This window comes from Elephantulus edwardii, unplaced genomic scaffold (genome assembly GCF_000299155.1).
Source record: "Elephantulus edwardii isolate Elephantulus edwardi_28Jun2011 unplaced genomic scaffold, EleEdw1.0 scaffold00076, whole genome shotgun sequence".
NCBI lineage: Eukaryota > Metazoa > Chordata > Mammalia > Macroscelidea > Macroscelididae > Elephantulus > Elephantulus edwardii.
Window position 1 is genome coordinate 1,764,897 of NW_006399826.1, and position 21,627 is coordinate 1,786,523.

At 38.4% G+C, this 21,627-nt stretch overlaps 1 protein-coding gene and 1 pseudogene across 6 annotated transcripts in view; one reads left to right on the plus strand and one right to left on the minus strand.

Annotated features, from left to right (window-relative positions):
• The window catches only part of NOL4 (nucleolar protein 4), a 396,517-nt gene that overhangs the window by 72,649 nt on the left and 302,241 nt on the right, over nucleotides 1-21,627 (minus strand). For 5 of the 6 annotated variants that reach the window (XM_006889163.1, XM_006889164.1, XM_006889166.1 and 2 more), the window contains one exon: nucleotides 11,564-11,677. The exons of the other annotated variant lie outside the window; for it this stretch is intronic. In XM_006889163.1, coding sequence (XP_006889225.1) covers nucleotides 11,564-11,677 — 114 coding nt within the window. The remainder of the gene's footprint in view (nucleotides 1-11,563; nucleotides 11,678-21,627) is intronic. 6 annotated transcript variants of the gene reach the window in all.
• LOC102858218 lies at nucleotides 8,654-9,037 on the plus strand (annotated as a pseudogene).

A 21,627-nucleotide genomic window follows, 5' to 3' on the forward strand; every position in this document is an offset into this window, starting at 1 on the left:
AAATAAGATAAGAAGATAATCCTTAGCTACCCAGAAAACTCAGCTAGGTTAAAAACAAGTGACTGCAAAATTCTAGTTCACTCAGGAATCAATTCCTAGTGTGTTTCTTGAAACCAGTGGTCTCACTGTATTTACCAAAGAGTCATATCATTAAAAAAGCCCCTCAACAACTCTTGTCTTCAGGAAGTAAAGTCAATTTATCAAACTATTATATTATCTAATTTTCCTAATGTATTTTTGGTTTTGGCCCAATTTTCCCATTACACATCATATTGCTTCATAGCAACTAATGAAGATTTGAGTGAATGAGTTTAAGTGAAAAAACACAGGACAAGACATGAACAAATTACGAGAAATAAATGACAAAATGTGTAGGTGGGGCATAAATCAAATATGTCATCTTGACTCTTCATTTTTATGCTAAGCCTACAAAGAATTAGTTTTCAAATAAAGAGTATTAACACAGATGCTGTCTTCATGGAGAACTCAGCAAACCATATGTTTCCCTGACTTTGGCAAGAGAAATTGTATCAAGATATTATGCCAAACTTCTCTGCCTAAAGTTAAGCCACCTACTCATATCCTACCATTTACCCACTGGCAATTAAGAATATTGTAGATCAAAATATACCTTAAAAACAAATGATATCTCAATAAATACACCATCTACCATAAGTGGGAGAGTTCTCAATGAAACCAGAAAACCAACTGACAAAGTAAAATGAGTGATAGAATAATAGCCTAGAAATTGTAGCTTGTTTTTCAGTTCCCCAGAGGAACTATCAATGTCATCCAAAACAACTTTTCTTGTTTTCAGACTTCTATATAACTGGGAAGTTATATCTGATGAAAGAAGTAGACCCTTAACATGATGGGTCGACGCAGTGACTGTACTAATGGGCTGGAACGGTTCAGACACTATGAAGAAGAGACAGGATAGATCAAGGTTCAGATCTGTTGTTCATAGGGTTGCTAAGAGTCTTCTTAGTCAATTCAATAGCACTTAAAAAGAACAACATGCATCACGGCACTATTAAAGGGCTAATAAAAGGATGTACTATATATAACTCTTCAGATAAAAATGAATATGATGTGAGACAAGGAAAACACATTGCAGTAAGGAAAAGTTTAAAGAAAAGTGAACTAATCCCAATTTTTTTATATTTCAAATATACATTGGCTGATAAAACCTGTAATATCAGTTGTTGAGACATGATAAAAAACAACTTATAGAATGAATATTAGCAATCTTTTTATATAATTATTGTTCTGAGGTGCCAATGACAAGGTTCCCACTCACAGGCATACACATGCACAATAAAATGACACAGTCCCCCATTGTGTACCATCGTCACAATGGTTGCTACTAAATCCATTATTGAAGCCACTGTGTCAATCTCTTCTGTTTAGATGATCTAAAAAAATCTTACTCACTCTCATAGAATTGGTTCTGACTCATAGTGACCCTCTATCAAGTTTCAGATGTTGTGAATTACAACAGGAGAATATATATCGTTCATCTTTCTTCTAAGGGGCTGCTGGTAATTTTGAACTGGTGGAAATACACAGCCTTTGAGTTAGCGGCATAACTAGCTGTAGAGTCAGAGCATCTCCTCTGGGAAGCTTTTCCCATCCCCTATACACATAAGTGAATCAGCAATTTTGTCCTTAGAAATCTCAGATTTCTCCTGCTAAATACCTGTAGGAAGCACTGATGGCTTAGTAGTAAGAAAATGGGCTGCCAACAGAAAATACACATTTGAATCCATCAGTTGCTCCATGGGAGAAAACCCACTAGAGGGACAGCTATGGGTTGACTCAGACTCGACAGTACACAACAATAACAACAAATGCATCTATCTTTACTATAAGATTCTTGAGGAAATGTAGTAAATCTTCTCTAGCTGTTAAGGGAGAATAATACTTTCTGACAAGCGTATCAGGAGAAATAATGTAAAATACGTCGTAAATCTACCATGTGGGAAAACCTCCTCATTTGTTATGAAACCTTTGTAATGAGCAAAATGTGTTACACTTGCAGCAAGTTTTCAGAGGTTATAAATTGCACAGAAGGATATTGCTTATCTTTCTCTTGAAGAGAAGTTGGTGGATTTGAGCTGTGTGCATTTGGGTTTGCAGTTAGATATTTACCATTAGGCTAGCAGAGTTCCCTATAACAAGATCTATGTTGTTAATAACATTTTAATTATTAATTATTGATATCATAAATATGAAACAATATTATGAATATTTAATTGTTGAGTCAGTATTTCCAATTAATTATATTATTTGCACATTGTTGTTGTTATGTGCCATAGAATTGACTAAAACTTCTTACACATAAAGATACAAAATACAATTAAAGAAAAGCCCAGGGAAGTTAAAAATTCATGAAAACAATACATTTTAAAAGGTTTGCCTTCTAGGCATTATCTTTTAAATACTCAAATTGCTATTAATTTACATTTTAAACATAAGCACAATGTAAAGCTACTGCAGTAATAATAAAAATTCTATTTCACTAAAAATGTAGGAACAAAATTAAAGTCAAAACCAAAATTTCGGTATACATATTTGGACCATGTTGTTGTTAGGTGCCGTCTATTAGACTCGACTCATATCAATCCTTTGCAATGTAGGCCTAAACCCTGCCCATTCCTACTCAAGGTTCGTATTCCCAATTGGGCTGAATTCATTCTTGTAGTCACTGTGTTAGCTCACCTCTCTCTGTGAGAGTCTTTCACTCCTTCAGTGACCCTCTGTCTTTCAAAATAATGATGCCCTTTTCAAAAGACCAACATCTCCTGCTATCTCAGAATACATGAGATAGAACTTCACCCTCCGTGCCTCTGAGAACAACTCTGGTGTACCCCTTTCTAGGTAGATTTGTTCTTGTGGCAGTCCATGAGATACTTATTAATTTTCGCCACTAGTCAAAGGCATTGATTCTTTTTCAATATTCCTTACATGCAGTCTAATTTCCCCACACATTAGAAGGAATTGAAAATATTTGGGTCGGGTGGATCTTAGTCTTTACACTGACATGCTGGCCCTTAAGCACTTTAAAAAGGATCTTGACAGCAAAATTTTCCAATGACTTCTTGATCCCTGCTACTGTGGGCAATAATGGCGCATCCAAGTAAAATGAAATTATTGACAATTTCAGTCTTTTTTGCATCTATTGTGATGTTGCCTGCTTGTCCAGTGGTGAGGGTTTTGTTTGCTTGCTGTTGAGATGTAATCCATCTTGAAGACTGCAGAGTTTCATCTTCTTCAGCAGGTGCTTCAAGTCTTCTTCACATTCTGCCAGCAAGGTTGTGTCATTTGCATAATACAGGTTGTTGATGAGTCTTCTTTAGATCTTGATGCCACAGGCTTCTTTATGTAGATTATATGGTTTAAAAAATCATTTGGTCAGCTTGGTGGAGATTGTGAGGATGGCACAGGACAGAAAGAGGTTTCAATCTGTTACTCATAGGATAGCTATGCACACTGGAGTCAACTGTTCCTAACACCAACACTGTAGTAGCCCAATGTTACATGTAAAAATGCATACGATTTTATTATCTATTAATATCCTAAGTGTCTATGCACATTAAAAATAGGCTATTACATACAAACATGGTAGCCTAGTGGCAAAGAATGAACAGTCAACCAAAGGCAGGCTGTTCATTCCACCAGCTGCTCCATGGGAGAAAGACAGACCATCTTTAAAAACCTTCTGAGGGTCAGCTATGAGTCGCTTTTATCTTGATGGCATACAACAACAACAGCTCTCTATATATAGTGAACATATACAAGTTAAAACAATTGCAACTAACATTTTAGAACATAAAACAGGAAAATTTTAAAGTTTTATTATTCAATATATTGTGACTAACCTTGAGGAAAATGGGAATCTCAGAGCACATGATATTGCTTCTATGAAACCTATACTTGAACCAAGAAGCAGCCCTCGGAACAGAGCAAGGAAACACTGCATGGTTTAAAATCAGGGAAGGAGTGTGTCAGGGATGTACCCTATTCCCATAATTTTTCAATCTGTATGCAGAACAGATCCTTGGGGAAGGAGGAATTATGAGGAGAAGTGTGGCATCAAGATTGGAGGAAAACTCATTATGATACGCAGCTGACACAACCTTGCTTGCTGAAACTGAAGAAGACCTGAAGCACTTGTTGAAAAAGGTCAAGGACTATTAGTCTTTGATATGGATTGAAGCCCAGCATCAAGAAGACAAAGATTCGCACCACTTGGCCAATTGGCAGCACCATAATAGATGGAGAAGAGATTAAGGTTGTTAATAATTACAGCTTGTCCAGATTCATAATCAACACTCTTAACACCTATTGTCAGGAAATTAAAAGATGAATTGCATTGGAAAAATCTGCTATCATGGACCTCTCCAGAGTGCTGAAGAGCAACTTTGTCAGTCTAGGTACAAAAGTGCAGCTAATCCAGGCCATTGTCTTCTCAATTACTTGTTATGCTTCAGACAGTTGGACAATTACTAAGGATGACAGAAGAAGAATAGATGCTTTCAAGTGGTGCTGCTGGAGGAGAGTTTTGAACATACCATGGGCTGTGAAGCAAAAAGATTGTCTTAGAGAGGGTGAAGCCAAGTCTCTCCTTGGAGGCTAGGATTATGAAGCTCTGCCTTGTTTTGTGCACATGGCTCGGAGAGACTAGTTCTTGGAAAAAGAGATCATGCTCGGAAAGGTGGATGGACAGCACAGGAGAGGAAAACCCTTGATGAGATGGATTGATACAGTAAGTGGGGTGATGGGAGTTGGTGTGTTGGAGTTAGACTGGCTCAGAACAGGGAAGAGTTCAGAGCTGCTATACATAGGCTCACCATACATCGCAGGTGACTCAATGGCACATAACAACAATAACATACTATGACAGGTTTGGGAGTAGGAGTGGCATCTACTTCCTAAATAACACGCCTCCAGAAACTCTATGAACTTTGATAAATGTCAATAGTTGTAGCGGGGCTTCAGGCCTTTTGTTCATAGGATCGCTATGAGTCACGCTTGACTTGAAGGAAATCAACAGCAACAACAACAACATTTAAAAAGGTATTTGCTAGGATTACGGACTGTTTACTGTTGAAGGCTACCATAAATAAAAGCCAGCTTTTAATAGGTATATGCTTGTGAAATAGCTCTAATTTTTATTTCATAGAAATAGGGTTGATTAAGGGAATGGACTTTTTATTATCAAGGGCTTTATGAAACTTCTGTACTCTGTCTCAGTAATTCTACTTCCTGAAAGTTATCTTAGAGAACTAATTGGAATGACATTTGTTTCTCATGCAAGTTATGCTAGAAAAAGTAGCTCAACATACAATAATAATCCACAGGAGAAATAGATGATACAGTGTTATTGTTGTTGAGAGATGTTGAGTCAAGTATGACCCATAGCAACACTACGAACAACAGATCCGAACCCTGTTCTATCCTGTGCCATCCTCACACTTGACACACCAGACTCCACTGTAGTAGTCGCTGTATCAATCTATCTGGTTGAAGGTCTTCCTCTTCTTTGCTGGCACTCTACCCTTCCAAGTATGATGTCACTTTCCAAGAAATAGACTCTCTTAGTAATATGCCCAAAGTATGTGAGATGAAGCTTTATCATCTTTGCCTCTGAAAAGCACTCCGGCTGCATTTCCTCCAAGAAATATTTATTTATTCTTTTGGTACTCCATGAGATACTAGCTTAGTATTAAGCAGTTTAAAAAATGAGATTTAAAGGGAGCTCTGGTGGCCTAGTGGCAAGAAGCTGCACTGCAATCCCAGAGGTATGTGATTTGAGTTCACAAGATGCTCTGCTAGAGAAGAAGTTGCAATCTCCTCCTGTACCTGTCAGATCTGATTTGACGGTACACACACAAAAATAATAAAATAGTTCTTTAAAAAAGAGATTTAAAAGGCTATGTTGTTGATTGCCTTCTAGTCGAGCACAAATCATAGTGACCCTATGAACAAAGGCCTGAAGCCCTTCTACAACTATTGACGTTTACCAAAGTTCATAGAGTTTCTGGAGGTATGTTATTTAAGAAGTGGATGCCAGTCCTACTGCCAAACCTGTCATAGAATATTATTGTTTGAGTCGCCTGTGATGTACAGCAACCCTATGTACAGCTGCTCTGAAATGTTCCCTGTCCTGAGCCAGTCTCACCAACTCTGACACATAAATCCCCTAGTACATTGCCCCTGTTACTGTGTCAATCCATCTCATCTGAGGTCTCTCTCTTCTGCACTGTCCATCCACCCTTCCAAGCATGATGTCCTTCTCCAATGACCAATCTCTCCTGGCCACGTGCCCAAAGTAAGTGAGGTGGAGCTTCAAAATCCTAGCCTCCAAAGAGAGACTTGGTTTCACCCTCTCCAAGACAGGCCCATTTGTTTTCCTGGCAGTCCACAGTTTGTTCAAGACTTTTCTCCAGCACCACAACTACAACGCAGCTTTCCTTCTTTTGTCATCCTTAGTCCTTATCTAACACTCCAAAGCATAAAAAGTAATTGAGATGACCACGGCCTGGATCAGGCACACCTTTGTTTCTAGACTGATATCGTTGCTCTTCAGCACTCTGGAGAGAGTTCCATGACAGCAGATTTTCCCAATGCAAATATGGTGATATAAAATAGCATAAAGGTAACAGCAGTAAATTATGTAACTTCATCTAAAAATGACATTTTCTGTTAAAAAAATATAGTAAATATATGATGGAATTTCTAGTAAAAATTGTATTTCTTCTTTAAGTATTTAAAAGAATTTTCCCTAGCTATCAAAAGTAATGGTTCAAGATGTTTTAAATATAACAGTAAATATGTTTATGGAAATAAAATGTTAGGAACAAAAAAGATCTCTCTTGACCCTGGGCCTCCCTGACCTTGGAGAAGGTACAGACCCTCTCTCAGCCTCAGGGTCTACTCTATTAAATTCATGAGGATTATAAAAATAGGCTTGTAAAACACCTTGCCTATGGCTAACATATATAGCAAAAGCATTTATGTTCATGTTATTTATATCAAGGAGGAAAACAAGATCCACTGGAGTGAAACAAAGCCTCAGAAAAGCATCTTGCAGGTCAACTATGATGGTAATGAGTTGAATCTGAGGGTTGGTCAAGGTCAGATATGGCTATCCCTACATGGCCATGGCCCTTTTGACAATTACAAACAGATTTAACTGAAACTTCTGGACCACCAGGCAGGAAGTGGTTCTAACCTCTCTTATATTCTATTTCCATCTCTTTCTTGAGATGAATTGCAATGTTGAATAATAAAATGTCTTTGCAATTAAGGAGATTAAAAGTAAATGCTATTCAAATAAATTTCACTTCACTCGGATTCATAATCAACTGCCATGTTAGCAGCAGCTAAGAAATCAAAAGACATTTTGCATTGCAAAATCTATTGTCAAGAACCTCTCCAAAATACTAAGAGCAATAATAAAGTCAATTTAAAGGCTAATAATGTGCTCCTGATTAAAAAAAATGGTATTTTTCAATTCCTCCTTCTGTATCCGAAAGCTGGACAAAGAAGATGGATGACAGAAGAAAAATTGGTCCCTTAGAACTATAGTATTCGATGAGTATTGAATATTGCAAGAACTGTCAAAGGAGCAAAGGTATCTCTATTGGAGGAATTGCAACCAGGATGCCCCTTAGGCAAAGATCATGAAATTTTGTCACATACACTTTGGGTATGTTGTCAGGAGAGGCCTGCCTCTGAAAAAAAACAAAAACAAAACCCATCATTCTGGAAATGGTGAAGTGTCTGTGCAAAAGAAGAATCCCCTCAACACAATGGTTTGACACAGTGACTGTGACAGTGGTCTCCAGCACATCAGAGATTAGCAGGGGGCTAAGTTCATATCCATCATTCATAAAGTCACTGTGAGTTGGAGTCGACAGGGCAGCACCTAACAACACAACTACTACATCCAAGTAAAAAAGATAAGGAAAAAACATAACACCTTTGAGTTAAAACATTCAAAAGGTCAAGTCTGACTTTGCTTATCTTTTTGAATTTTCAAAGTGAGGAAGAATTTCCTCGATAACTTTAAAATTCTCTGTTTTCAAGTAAAAAAAAAAATAATGTTGAATACCCTTTCTAATGCACTGGGGATTGACCTCATTTCTGTGAAATGTGATTCTTGATGAAGCAGTCGGCTCCTGTCCTTGCCACCGGCGAGCTCCAGGGCTGAGGCTGCATAACAACAAACCTCCCTGGACCATGGGCAAGGTGGACACAGGAAATAAAGTACTTAACACATCCGCAAGACCTTTCATGTTCGTATCTCAAAGAGCTTTATAGAAATCTAATTAATTCATCAAGCACCCTAACCTCTGAAGGGCATGCATAATTACAGCTCCAGCAGTCGCTAACCTCTCGCAGAAATCAGACAGGTATGGCTTCACGCAGGGCAGCATTTCCACTGTCCAGCCTATGAACTTCTAAGTGTCCATACAAGGATAGGAACACAACGGAGACACTCTGAGTCAAAGGTGAGTTCTAAGGGTTGTGAATAGGGCTAAGAATGGACATAGAAATGGATGATATCGAGAGGCGGGGAAGGTGACCCGGCGCGGGGAGGCGTGGAAGCAGGAGGTGGCCTGGTGCTGCGATACAGGGAGGTCTGATGACACTGGGCAGCTTAGGGGCGACCCTGTGGGGGGCGGCGCGTGGAGCGGGGCTGAACCAGAGGGGGGACTTCTCCTGGTTGACCAAATGGTTCTCCAAAACGCCAGCCCAGCCCTTGGTGGTCCAGAAGACACCCATCAAGGTAGAGCTGGTGGCTGGCACTACATACAGGTGGTGTGTATGTGGTCGCAGCAAGAAGCAGCCCTTCTGTGATGGCTCCTGTTTCTTTCAATGCACTGGCCTATCCCCACTTAAGTTCAAGGTCCAGGAGACTCGCAGTGTATTCCTCTGTACCTGCAAGGCCACCCAGAAGCCCCCATACTGCGATGGCACCCACAAGAGTGAGCGGATACTGAAGGCAGAAGTGGGTTCCCCACTCTGAGTTGCCCAAACTCAAGGACCCTTCGTTCCGGACCTGATAGATACCCTTTGTATATGGGGGATAAATGGGCTGTTCAGCCCAAGAAGAGATCATCCAGGGACCCTGGTACCCAAACCTGTAAACTGGGGCCTCTATCTCTGGTCTTGGGGAGCCTAGAATAGGCTTCTGTGGCTGCTGGTAGAGAATATGGCACTAAAAAAAAAAAAGCACACCCATCAAAAAAAAAAAATCAAATGGATGATATCATTACCCAAACCTAACAGTGTCTACTTGGGGGTAAAAAACACTATTTAAATACAATTATAGATGGGATCCTCTCACACTACTCAAGCCTTGCTGAGAAATAAAATCATGTGGTAGAAGTCTTTGTGTGGCGTGACAAATATAATCTATAGTGTTTATTGTTCTTATGGGTGGAGTCAATTGGTGAGTCAGAATCAACTCATGGCTGATTTTCCAGTAGGTTTTCAGAGACAGTGAATGACACAAGAGGAGACTGCCTATCTTTCTCTTGTGAGCAGCCACTGTATTAAAGTCTTTGGATTAATAGTGCAATGCCTAACTGCCTAGCCACCATAGCTCCCTATAGTGGTCATATTAAAAATAAGACTTAGATATTTCTGAAACAGTATTTGCAAACACTAAACATGACTACTCTGCATAATTCTCCATTTGAATCTAAGAACTTGGCAAGTTTATCACCTTATGTAGACCAATATCTAGACAAAACGTTCCTACCTGGTATAAATTGCCAGGTCCCAAAAAGGACCCTGGTGTATGAGTTAAGGTAGGGTGCAAACGTTTTTATAATCAAACAGATGATTTTTTAGAAAACAAAGGACTATCAGGAAAAAAATGTAGGAACCACAGATTTCCTTAGTAATGAATACAACAATGCAAGGCCAATTTTGGGGGACACTGAACAGAATAATAAATAAATCAGTAATGTCATGACTGACCCTCAAAATCACTGGTACAATGGGGACTATTCTAGAGTGCAGTATATATGATATATTATATATGATATATGATCTATTATCTATTATATACTACATACAGATAATTGAACACCCACAGAGCCTTTTCAATCTTGCAGAATTCTCACAGCCTAATTTCTAGAAACCAGGAATGGTATGTTTTAGGGTTGGGTCCTTTCTCCATAACGTGAATAATGTGTATGCTGAGCAAATCACTGAAGAAGCCGCACTGTATGAGGAAGAATATAGCAACATGACTGAAGAAAAGGGCAGGGAGGGGTGGTTAATCACAGAGTCGCACAATTTGATGGGGGGGGGGGTGCTGAAGAAAATAGGAAAGATCCCTTGTAAAACACAATGTATTTGAACTTTGTAAATAAACCACTATATAATAAAATAAAAAGAAATGTGATTAGGTATTATTGGCATGATAAGAGTACAAAATAAGAGCTGTATAGTAAAGTGGTTGGGGGTGGGGGGTGGAGGAGTGCTGTATAACAAGGAAAGAAATTTTTCCCAAAGAAAAATCAAGATTGGGATGAGGACAGGGAGGAAAATGTGCAATAATGAATGATTGGAAACCCAAATTCTTTATAAACTTTCATTAAAATCTCAAAAAATAATTAGGAGAGAAAAAATAAAAGACTCATCAAAATGTTACATTATGCAGATGACACAACACTGCTTGCAGAAGGGCTTGATGCAGGTACTGAAGAAGTTCAAAGACTACAACCTGCAATAAGGATTCCATCGAATCATTAAGAAATCAAGAATTCCCGCCCACCACAGGCAATATCATGCAAGATGGAGCAGAATGAAGTTTCAACGACTTCATTTTCCTTGGATTCTCAGTTAATGCCTATGGAAGGAGCAGTAAAAAAAGAAATCCACAGAAATGCTGCATTCGGAAAATCTGCTGTCATGGACTTCTTCAAAGTGCTAAGAAGACAGGATGCTGGTTTGAAAATTAAAGTGCCCATGATCTAAGAACTGCTTTCACCACTCCCAGCATAATCTACTGGCATTTGGCAGTAGACTGGAAGAAATTAAAGAGAGGTTCAACTTCATTCATCATTAATAAGAATGTTGTTGTTGTTACATATTGTTGAGTTGGAACTGACTCCTAGCTGATTATCTAGTGGGTTTTCAGAGGCTGTAAACTGTATAGGAGGAAAATGCTTAATTCCTCAAGAAGCTGGTGAGTTAGAATCATATGCCTTTGGATCAGCTTAATGAGTAATCCTAGTTCAATAATATGAGTGGTTAGATTCTAATCATAAAGGATTAGGTGACTTTACAAAAATATGGAACATCATCGGTTAGAAGCTCTTACTCCAATTAGCCTTCAAACTGGATATAAAACAATTAAAATTTACTAATTTTTAATTTAGTCTTCATTGATAACATGATCATGCATTTTTCACATTTAAATTTCTATAATAAGGAACACAAAATGTAGATCCTCATGTTCTCACTGAAGATTGCTTGTCCTTTTACATAAATGAATTTGCAAGAGCCGGTGACATCAGACTCTAAGAGGCCTCAGTACCTGTTGTCTGTCCAGACGCATCCGCTTGGCAGCATTTCTGCTCTCGCTCTCACAGGCTGATGCCAAGATGCTCTCGGCAACTGCTGAAGTAAGGTGGGAAGGAATAGGTCGAGACTAAAAAAGAAGAGAAAGAAACACGGACAAATTATTAACAGTATCATTAACCGACTGATGCTTCCTCAGAAGAGTTCCCAGGGCCATCAATACGTGGAGGAGTATCCATTCATTTCAACTAAACCGATTTCAATAGAGAGGAAACGGAAATTGTAAAATGGAAAATGAAAACTAGTTAGAACTTAAGGCTTTAGCTTCTGCACAAATTCACCATTCACCCCACAGCTCCATTATTACAAGCATTTAATCGGGGCCATAAAGCTGGAGGTTACACAGGCAGTGGGCAAAACTGGTGACTGGATTTTGCAAATAAAAGAAATAGCGTGATTATTTCACAATATAGGACAGTGTTTTATAACACCTAACCCAAGGATTTAAGCTGAGCTCTCCTGGTTTGATTACTGTTGATGAAGCCAAACTGGACGGACCCATTTGGCTCCATCGACATGACTGAACTAGTTAGAACTGACTCAGAGTCCTGATCTAAACACAATACAACAAAACAAAAACAAGTGACAGGGCCAGAACATAATTGTAGCAAGCAGCAAACACTCAGATCCCGTCAGATAGTTCTAACATGAAATATTATGAATATTTCAGCTGTTGTGATGTAACTGCTGTCATTAACATGCTTTTAAAAAATATATTAGCACAATAAGAATTGTCAGTCCTAGGAAATTTTGATATATGAAAAATGTGCTATTTTAGATGTGAAATGTGAACTACAGGTACAACGTATGTACATTTCTTGGTCTCTGAGTCTGCGGGGTGAATACAAATGTTTTGTTCCTTTTTTCGAAAATAAAAATTAATATTCATTTGATAGGCAACTGTTGGAATCTATCTTCTATGTAGCCCACATGGAAATTAATTAGTACTCCAACTAAGCTCCTAATTAACTACAAATTGTTTGCCACTCTCCATATCATTTGTGATAATCATACAAAAGTTTTCTATTATTTCTCCCATAATTACATGCAAAATAATCTAAATGAAAAATGAAGTACTTAATGATATTATGCATTTTTAATTAAGATAAGTAAATGATAGATTAAAAATAACCAGAAAATTAAATGACATGAGACAGCAAAATCATATGAAATTACAAAATCAAGGTGCCTTTCAGGAAGCATGTGTGTATACATACAAGTCGCTACCTTATCAATTAATTCAAAACCTCAGTACAAAAAAAGGGAAGAATACTATTAACTAGAAACCTCCAAAGTAGCAGTGAGCTTTAATTTTATTTTTTCATAAGTAAACTTGAACATTCTTATATTGTACTTGATTTGTTATTTTAAGACTGGCATGTAGAATATGGTTTTGTTTTTTAGGGTTTTTTTTTTAATATGTTTTGCAAGTTGAGATTGTGTTTATATCTGAAACACATATTTTTATGTGTTTATCCAGATTAGAGGAGTGCTGGTGGTCTTATGAATCACGAACATTAAACAAAGATAGTAATATTTTAGTACAATATTGTAAAGTGAGAGATTCATACATCAATAGGTAAGGGCTGTTTACACACCTATTATTCAATCTTGGGGAGCTCTTGTGAGTAGCTATACTGCCAAGTCAAAGGCAGGTAACTCGAATCCAGCAGCTGTTTCGAGGGAGAGAGGTGGGGTGGGCAATCTCCTCCTGTGTGATTTATTGTCTCTGAAAACCTACTGAAGAGTCATCTATGAGCCCTAACTCAACAGTACATAGAGAAACAACGTTCAAAATATGGTGCTTTAACAGATATTCTACAATGGAACTAGTGTGGAATTGAAAGAAACAAGACGGTGCCTTCATGCCAGGTGGGATGCAATTTCTAGAACAGTTTCAGCAGACTTGCTGGCTGCTTTCACCACCACAGCTGCCTCTGGAGACCAGAGACAAGGTATGTACAGGTCACAGTCCTTACTGGTGAACTCTGAGACACACCTGGAATGATGACTATACAGCTTTGAGAATAAAGTCCTATTTTGAGGGCACTGTTAGGATATTTGTAATGCTAGTTTTGTAAAAGAAAAAGAATAGATAATTTAGAAAGGTTGCAGGAGAAAATATGAGAAGAGTTGTGGAAAGGGAATTAGGTAGAACTGTGTCTTGGGAATGGAAAAGAGGATTAAATAAGCTAAAGGTTTTAAAAATGTAATAAATATACAAATACAATTTCAAAACTCATGTTACTTCTTAACTTCATTTTCTGCTTCAAAACTATGAGCAAGATTGTCTAGCTAGAATCAAATACACAATATCTCATTCAACTATGACTGTTGTTGTTGTTGTTGTTGTTGTTACGTGCCATCTAGTCACCTGTGATGCATAGTGACTCTATGGACAATAGGCCTAAACTCTGCTTTATCCTGTGCCAATCTTATTGTCTCTGACACACCTACCTCATTACCACAGTCACTGAATCAATCCATCTCATCGAGGGTCTTCCTCTCCTGCGCTGTCCCTCCACCCTCCCAAGCATGACATCCTTTTCCAAGGACTGATCCTGCCTTGCAACATGTGCAAAGTATGTCAGATGAAGCTTCAGAATCCTTTTCTGCAAGAAGCAGCCTGGCTTCACCCTCTCCAGGATGAACATTTTTGTTGTTCTAGCAGCCCATGGTATATTCAATACACTTTTCCAGCACCACAGCTTAAAGGCATCAATCCTCCTTCTCTCATCCCTACTCATTGTCCAGCTCTCTGATGCATAGCAAGTGATTGCAAAGACCATGGCCTGAATCAGGCACACCTTAGTCTCTAGACTGACATTATTACTCTTCAGTACTTTGGAGAGGTATCTGAAAGCAGACTTCCCCAAAACAAATTGTCTTTTAATTTCCTGGCTGCTGGTGCCAAGAGTGTTGATTATAGAGTCAAGCAAACTGAAACTGTTAACAATCTCGCTCTCTTCACCATCTATCATAATGCTGCCAATTGGCTCAGTGGTGAGAATTCTTGTTTTCTTGATGTTGAGCTTCAATCCATATTGAAGACTGCAGTCCTTGGCCTTCTGCAGCAATTGTTTCAGGTCTTCCTCAGTTTCTACATGCAGGCTTTTGTCATCTGCATAACACAGATTGTTGATAAGTCTTTCTCCAATTGCCTTCTGGATAATCTGTTCTGCATATGGATTGAAAAGTTTTGGAGATAGGACACATCCCTTGCTTACACCCTTCAGAATTTTGAACCATCCTTGCTTTGTTCTGACGACCACCTCTTTGTCCAAGCATAGGTTTTGCATTAGCACAATCAGGTGTTCTGGGATTCCCATTCTTCTCAAAGTCAGGCACAGTTTGTTATGGTCCACACAGGCAAACACCTTTGCATAGTCAACAAAACACAGATAGACATTTTTCTGGTACTTTCTGCTTTCAGCCAAGATCCATCTGACATTAGCTATAATATCTCCAGTACCACGGCCTCTTCCTAAACCCAGCCTGCACTTCAGGCAGTTCTCTGTTGATGTGCTGTTCCAGTCATTTTTGGATAATCTTCAGCAGAATCTTGCTTGCATGTGATAGCATAATATACTTCAAAATTGCGATCTATACCACATATGAGTTAGATAGATTTATATCAGTAACTGCCTGAATCGTGCCCTCAGAAATTGACTTTGTAGTCCTTTCTCCTGGTATCTTTGAAACTGGCCTTGTGTGGAAACACTTGATATGAGGTCATATCACACAATAGTGGCTCTGGTGGCTTAGTAAGGACCTGTGCTGCGAACCCAAAAGGCACATAGTTTGAATCCACCAGCTCCTTTGTGGGAGAAAGACAAGCAATATCCTCCAGTGCAACTGCTGATTCTCAAAACCCATTGGCGAGTCAGCTATGAGTTGGTTCTACTTCACATGTACCTAACAAGAGCAACAATGCTGTCTGCATGGCAGCCTAAAAGAAGAAGAGACACAGGCAGATGGGGGAAGATAATCATATGATTAGGAAATTACGCTGCAGCTGCAAGATTAGGAATGTCTGAGGCCAGCAGAACCTGAGAGAGATGATAAAGAGTCTTTTGGAAGAGTCTGCGATAACACGGCCCTGCTCTCATCTTAGGTTAGGTGTAATAACCTTTAGAACAATAAATGATAATGAATATAGATACCCAAATTGTGTCCATTTGTTATGACAAGAACAGGACACTAATATAGTTTTTGGTACAATAAAGCAAGGTATTGATATTACAAATACCTGAAAATGTGGAGCAGCTTTGAAATTAGATAACAGGCAGAGGTTGCAAGTGCTTCACAGAAAAAGCCTTCATCACCTTGAAGAGACTGTTAGGATAATAACAGACATTTACCAAAGATGTCAGTGCTTAAGGCCAAGGTTATAAAATGATTGATCAAGTAAGACCAGTTTATACAACTATTATGACATTTATGAACCAAGTACTAAGGCCAAATTCAAAGAAATTGAAGATTTATTTACCAACTTCTGCAGTCTGAAATTGATGAATCATGCAATTTATATAAGATGCACTAATAATTACTGGTGATTAAAAAGATGGAAGCAAATAAGGATTAATAGTGGGAAAATATGACCTTGATAATAGAAATGATGAAACCAGGTGTCAAATGACACAGTTTCACAACTCTTAAACCTATTCATTGCAAGAACATTTTCAACAACATACATAGTGGCTGTACATTTAAACTCCAAAAGATACAAAACACAAGAATCAAATCCATTATAGTTGTAGAAAGAAATGACAAAGAAATTTATTATTATCAGTTAAACAAGGTCAGGGGCTGACCATGTTAACAGATAATCTATTATTCCTATGCAAGGTCAATTTGTAGCTGAAGAAAATAAAAAGTTCACACAAGAGCCAGAAATATAACTTTTAGTATATCCTACTTCAATTAAGAAAACATTTCATGATAATATTTGATGCACTGCAGATCAGTGATCTAATAAGCAGTGGGAGGAAGTTATACATGAAGTATCAATAAGGTCATGAAAAAGTTTTGAAGGAAGGAAAAGTGGGTGTCAAAAGAAACTCTGAATCATGCTTTTGTATGTATAGTAGCTAAAGTAATGGAAGAAATAATGAAGTTAAGAGAGAAAAGATCAAAGAGTAGTTTGAGAAGTCAAAGTAAAGTATCAGAATGCAGTGCAGAATGCCTGGAGTTAGATAACCCCAAGAAAAGACCATGCTCAACATTTGTCAGGATAAATGAATCAAAGAAAAGAAAAATTCCAAGCCTCTATGAACAATATTATAGGATTCTATGTGCAAATTATTGAATGACTCAGGAAGTATCAAAAAACCCAGAAGGAATACTGCCACTCTATCAAAAAGAAGTGGTGAGCATTTTAATCATTTCAGGAGGTAGCAGAATGAAGGGAAAATGTTAAACAGCACTGAAAGTATGAGAGGAAAACAAAGTCCTAGGAATTGATAGATCAGCAATTGAAATATTTCCGTCAACAGATTCAGCATTGTAGGTAACCAGCTACCTATGTCAAGACATTTGGAAGATATCTACCTGGCCAGCCAATGAGCAGAGATCCCTATTTGTACCTATTCCAAAGAAAGCTGACCCAGCAGAAATGTGAAAATCATCAAATAACATCATTAATATCACATGTAAATAAAAAAAAAATACTGGGCATAATTTAAAAATAAAAAAGGTTGCTGCGGTGTATCAATAAGGAACGGCCAGAAATTGAAGTTGCATTCAGAAGGGATCATGAAAGAAGAGATATCATTGTTGATATCAGATGGATCTTAGTTAGAAGCAGAGAATACGGAAAGACATTTATATTTATTTGATTTTCTGACCATGCAAAGCTACGCAACCATAACAAATCATGTACAATACTGTGAAAAACAGGAATTCCAGACAATCATTTTTCTCATGTGGAACCTCTCCAAAGACTAAGAGGCACTCACACACATTAAAAGTAGAAAAAGGTGTGAGCTTCTGCATTACGGTCTTGATGAACTTGACTGGGTTCCCAGAAAAAAAAAAAAAAAAAAAATCTGAGTTGAAAGCACAGACTGAATGCTTTTTAGAAGTGAAGATGGCAAGACTTTGTCTCACTTACTGTACTGGACTTCTTATCAGAAGGGACCTGTCCCTGGAGAAGAACATTCTATTTGGTAAAGCAGAAGATAAGTGGGAAAAGAGGAAGATGAAATGACAGAGTCACTGCAGCATGGGGCTCAGACATGGCAGGGATTATGAGGCCAGCACTGGATTTGGCTCTGCTGTGCACTAAGTTTGCTGATATTGAACCAACTGGACATGTTCCTAACAACAGAGGGATATAATTTGGTTTGTGCCACCAACTTGTGCTTGCCAAAATTCACAGGTAAGGCCTCGCCCTAAATACCTCTCTATTGGTCTGACCTTGTTTGGAAACATGACCTTTGAAAATGTCCACAGTAACATTATATTGTAGTAGAATGTCCACTGAGCTTAGGGGAATACCATAGAATAGGACAGAAAAAACACAGACAGAAGGAAGGAAGGAGGCAGGTGATGATGAACTTAGGAAGCAGTTGCAAAGCAAAGAACACTTGTAGCTGCCAGCAGCTTGGAGAGACAAGAAAAGACTTTTCATAAGAACTTTGGGAGAGGGCACAGCCCTGTTGATGACCTCACTTTGAACAACTAGTCCCAGAAATGTGAGACAGTAAAGATTTGATTTCAAAATCATACAGCTCTATGGTAGAGCAAGAAACTAATATCCTCAATTGGACTAATTTGATACTGGTTGCCTGTTATAGTAAAAATGGGAAGAATTAGAACATTTCATTTTGAAAAAAGAAAAAGTACTACAATTAAGTTTATCCAAGAGGAGAGATTATACCTTTATAATATTAGGTTATTAGGCCAACTGTCTGGTCTCAGAGACTAAACCGACAAAATGTAGGCATCAATATATTTCCTTTCCCTGTGCCCCCAAATCAATTGACTGTAGCTACAAAGGAGTCAGAGACATATTTCTGCTCTTCATTACCTCTTTGCAAGGTATCCCTATTCCTAGTTAAATGTATACAAAGCTATGGAATTTTATTCACCTGATTAAATAATATTAAGATAGGTCCCTTAAACATACTCGATTTGTTGAAAGGGAGACAGACGCCACATAGTAAAACAGTCCTTCAACTGATGATCTTCATTTAGCACTTCTTTTTCAAATTACTTTTTCATTTGTGAAACAAAAGTGGAATCTAAGCTTACTAGAACAAGAAAAAGTACTGTGCATAAATGTCGGTATCATTCCGTTCTCCGAGAGAAGGGGAAGGCTAGGGGGACGAGCTTCCTCTAAATGTTTAAGTATAACTAGGTCTTTTCTATAACTCAGAAAACCTTCTTGAGTCAAACTAGATTTTTTTAAAAGTAATTTGATAATCTTGTATTTCAAGAAACTGTGCATTCTTTTTTACTGAGTTTTTAAAAAGGCAAATAAAAGCAATATATGATCCAAGATTGTACGTCTTCAGGACAGAGTTGGATTTTAGTCAGTCCATGGTATATTTCATATTCATCGCTAACACCATAATCCAAAGGCCACTGACAAGTCTCTGTTCTTCTTTATTCATTGTCCAACTTTGACATCTAATGAAGTAACTGAAAATACTATGGCTTTGATCAATTAAGCCTGAGCCCCTGAGTGGCATTCTTACTCTAAAGAAGTCCTTGAGAACAGATCTGGCCAATAAAATAAGTCAGCTTATTTCTTGACTGTTGTCCCCATGTGCACTGATTGGGTGCTCAAGTACAATAAAACTTTTTAAAATCCTCAATATTTTCTTCATTTATGATGTCTTTGCTCACTGGTTCAGGTTTGAGCATATTTTTCTTCTATGTTAAGGTGTAATCCATATTTAAGATTATAAAGTCTTTGAAAATCATCACTAAATGCTTTAATGATTTTTCATATTCAGCAATCAAGGCTATTCCATGTGTATCTTGTCGGATATTAATGACTCTTCCTCCAATCCTGATGCTCTCAGAATATCTCCTGATACTCCAGCTTCTCAGATGATATTCTCAGATTGAATGAGGGGGGAAAAAAAGACAAAACTCATTGTCATTGAACTGGTTTCCTCGAACCACTTGCTGGAGCCATGCAGCACAGCACATTCTAGACTACGTGACAAGTACAGTGAAAAGACACAACCTTCCCTGGTTTATAAACCATGCAGTGTCTTCTCGAACTGTCCTCACAACTACTTCTTGATTTATGCACAGTCCCACATGAGCCCAATTAAGTGTTCTGGAATTCTCACTCTTCACAGTATTAGCCACAATTTGTTATGACTCACACAGCTGCGTGCCTTTGCATAGTCAATAAAATACACGTAAGTGTTTTACTGATCACCTCGGCTTTCAGTCAGGATTTATCTGACTTGAGCCGTCATGTTCCTCATTACATGGTCTCTTTTGAGTCCAGCGTGACTCTCTAGATGTTTCTGAATCATCTTCAGCAAGATTTTATTTGCATGTGATATGAATGTTTTTGATAATTCCACTTTGTGTTGGATCACATTTTTTCTTTTTAATGGAATGAGAACACATATGGCTCTCTTTCAGTTAGCCAGGTAGTAGCAAGAGTTTAATCTTGAAAAGAGCTGTTCTCAGTTTACATAGAATTATAATTTGATTACTGAGCATAAAGAATCCAGCCCAAATTTCTCCTTTAAATTAGAATAAACTGAAACCAAGATAAGGTATTTTGAAAGAATGTTAGATCTAGAAGCCAGATTTCTTGACTTCAGTTTCTCTCTCCTGTCTTCTGTAATAGCGACCCCTGATGACATAGTCCTTATGGAGGTGCACTGCTAACTCAAAGGCTGTGCCTTTCTAGGGGCTCGAATCCAACCGGGACTCCCCAAGAGAAAGACGGACAACCTCCTCCTGTGCAGTGGACACCCTCTGAAAACCCACTGGAGGGTCAGTGACTCAATGTCAATGACTGAGTGAGTATATTCTGTTTTGTAAAAATACATAAACTGTGTATTTAAGGAAAAAAATAACCTTGAAAAGATTTTTTCATATAAATTACTATGTTAAACTAAAAAATGAGCAGACCTAATGTAGGCTTTTTTCACACACAATAACAATTTTTCACATATGATATCATAGAGTCAGTTCCTACCCACCATGAGCCTCTGTCAGCTTTCCTGAGCTGCACATCATATAGCAAAAAGCGGACACCTCTGTCTTTTCCATGGAGGCACGGGCGGCTAGAAGTACCCAATATGTTTCTGTTCAGGCAGTGCTCAAGTAAGCAATGTCTTGATGGACAGCTCCAAATCTGGAGTTAAAGCCTGCAAACCCTTTCCTGTCCCTGGGTCCATGCCAGGAGGAAATGATGCCTTACTCTCTGGACCCTCATTGACCAAGTGCTCTGCAGTCACTTCCTCCTCTGGCTTCTCCCCTCCCCTGTGGTTCCTGCTCTTGGCAGCTGTTCCAACAGTGCAGCCTCCCTCTCCTCTCCAGGCTGGAGGATCCTTCCTGCTCTCTGTGACTGGCTCCTCCAGCCCCCCTGACGCCCATTCCCCTCCCACGTCTGTCCTTCCCATGGCTTGTCCTTTTCATCGTGCCTCCCCTCCACTTTGCGTCTTTCTCCTCTTCACCTCACCTCCTCTGAAGTTAGGTAAGCTTTAACTATTCACAGATAAATTCCACTTAAAAGGAGATTTAGACATGACGCATGTTCATAATCTTAATGCTAGTTCTAGATTGCACATAATAAAAGTTAATTTCATGCCTAAAATAAGAAAGTAGGAGCCAGGCTGAGAAGTTCATTCTCAACAGTGAGGCAAAAAAAAAAAAATCAAACTCAATGCCTTTGATTTGATTCTGACAAATTCAGATCATTTGTTGGGTTTCTGAAGCTGTAAATCTTAACAGGAGCAAACTCTCTCATCTTCCTCCACGAGGATACAAAGAGCTAGTTTTTCAGTTAGCAAGTCAACAGATAATATATCACCAGGGCTC